Genomic DNA, 1,153 nt, shown 5'->3' with positions numbered 1-1,153 from the left:
ATGACCTCTTGCAACAACTCTATTCCTCAACCCTTGATATTTGTCCTGGCTGGAATTCCTGGCCTGGAATCTTCCCATGGCTGGTTCTCTGTGCCTTTCTTCTTGGTATTTGTCATTACGATTATTGGGAATGCCACTATCTTATGTATCATCCGAGTGGAGAAGAGTCTTCACGAGCCCATGTTTCTCCTCCTGGCCATGCTATCTGTTGTTGACCTGTCTCTGGTCAGTGTCACTGTGCCCCGCATGCTGGGTATCTTCTGGATGAATGTCAAAGAAATAAGCTTCAATGCCTGCCTCACACAGATGTTTTTCATTCCTTTCTTTTACGTCATGGAGTCTGGGATCCTCCTAGCCATGGCTTTTGACAGATTTGTGGCTATCTGGTTCCCTCTGAGATATACAACCATCCTTGCTAACAACATACTTGTGAAGATGGCACTGGCCGTCCTGGCAAGGGCAGTGGCAGTGCTGACTCCAGCACCCATCCTGGCAAAAAGACTGGAAAGCTTCCAAACGCACATCATCGCTTACTCCTACTGCGCCTACATGGCTGTGGTGCAGATAGCCTGTGGAGACGTCTCCAACCACATTGTCTATGGCCTCATGGTTATTGTAGCATCTGTGGGATTTGATCTGTTTTTTATCATTCTGTCATATGGGCTGATCCTTCGTGCTGTCTTTCAGATTCCTTCTTGGGAGGCACGCGGCAAAGCTCTCAGTACATGCGGCTCCCATCTTTGTGTTATAGCTCTCTTTTATTCTCCTGTTGTCTTCTCTGTCCTGGCCCAGATTTTAGGCTACCATATGGCTCCCCATCTACAGATTATCATTGACAATCTTTACTTCCTAGTGCCTCCCATGGTCAACCCCTTGATTTATGGGGCCCGGACTAAGCAAATGCGGGAGCGGGTGCTACGGATCTTCCACTGTCGTAGAAACTGAGGGTGATATCTGAGGTGGACAGGACACCTGTGATACGGAGCTGGAAATCTTGTTACATTGGAGGCGGAGATAATGTCTGTCAGATTTGAGGCTTCATGGGAATAGGAATAGCCAAGGCAAGAGAAGGACTCGGTGTGGGGATGGAACTGGGGCATGTCCTCTCCATCAGAATGTAGTTGTTATTGTGAAACCCTCATGTCCAGAGCCT

At 48.1% G+C, this 1,153-nt stretch overlaps 1 protein-coding gene across 1 annotated transcript; it reads left to right on the top strand.

The window, feature by feature from the left end:
- Positions 1 to 945, top strand: LOC103681226 (olfactory receptor 52K1-like). Its single transcript, XM_008710758.1, has one exon. It carries the CDS (start codon positions 1 to 3, stop codon positions 943 to 945), a length of 945 nt encoding a protein of 314 aa, XP_008708980.1.
- The last annotated feature ends 208 nt before the right edge of the window (positions 946 to 1,153 follow it).

The sequence above is a fragment of the Ursus maritimus genome, unplaced genomic scaffold (genome assembly GCF_017311325.1).
Source record: "Ursus maritimus isolate PB19 unplaced genomic scaffold, ASM1731132v1 scaffold_16, whole genome shotgun sequence".
Classification (NCBI taxonomy): Eukaryota; Metazoa; Chordata; class Mammalia; order Carnivora; family Ursidae; genus Ursus; species Ursus maritimus.
This window is presented reverse-complemented; position numbering and strand designations above follow the sequence as displayed.

What these genes read in the sequence shown, in the direction of transcription:
- LOC103681226 (XM_008710758.1), top strand. Translation starts at nt 1, where the DNA reads ATGACCTCTTGCAACAACTCTATTCCTCAACCCTTGATATTTGTCCTG.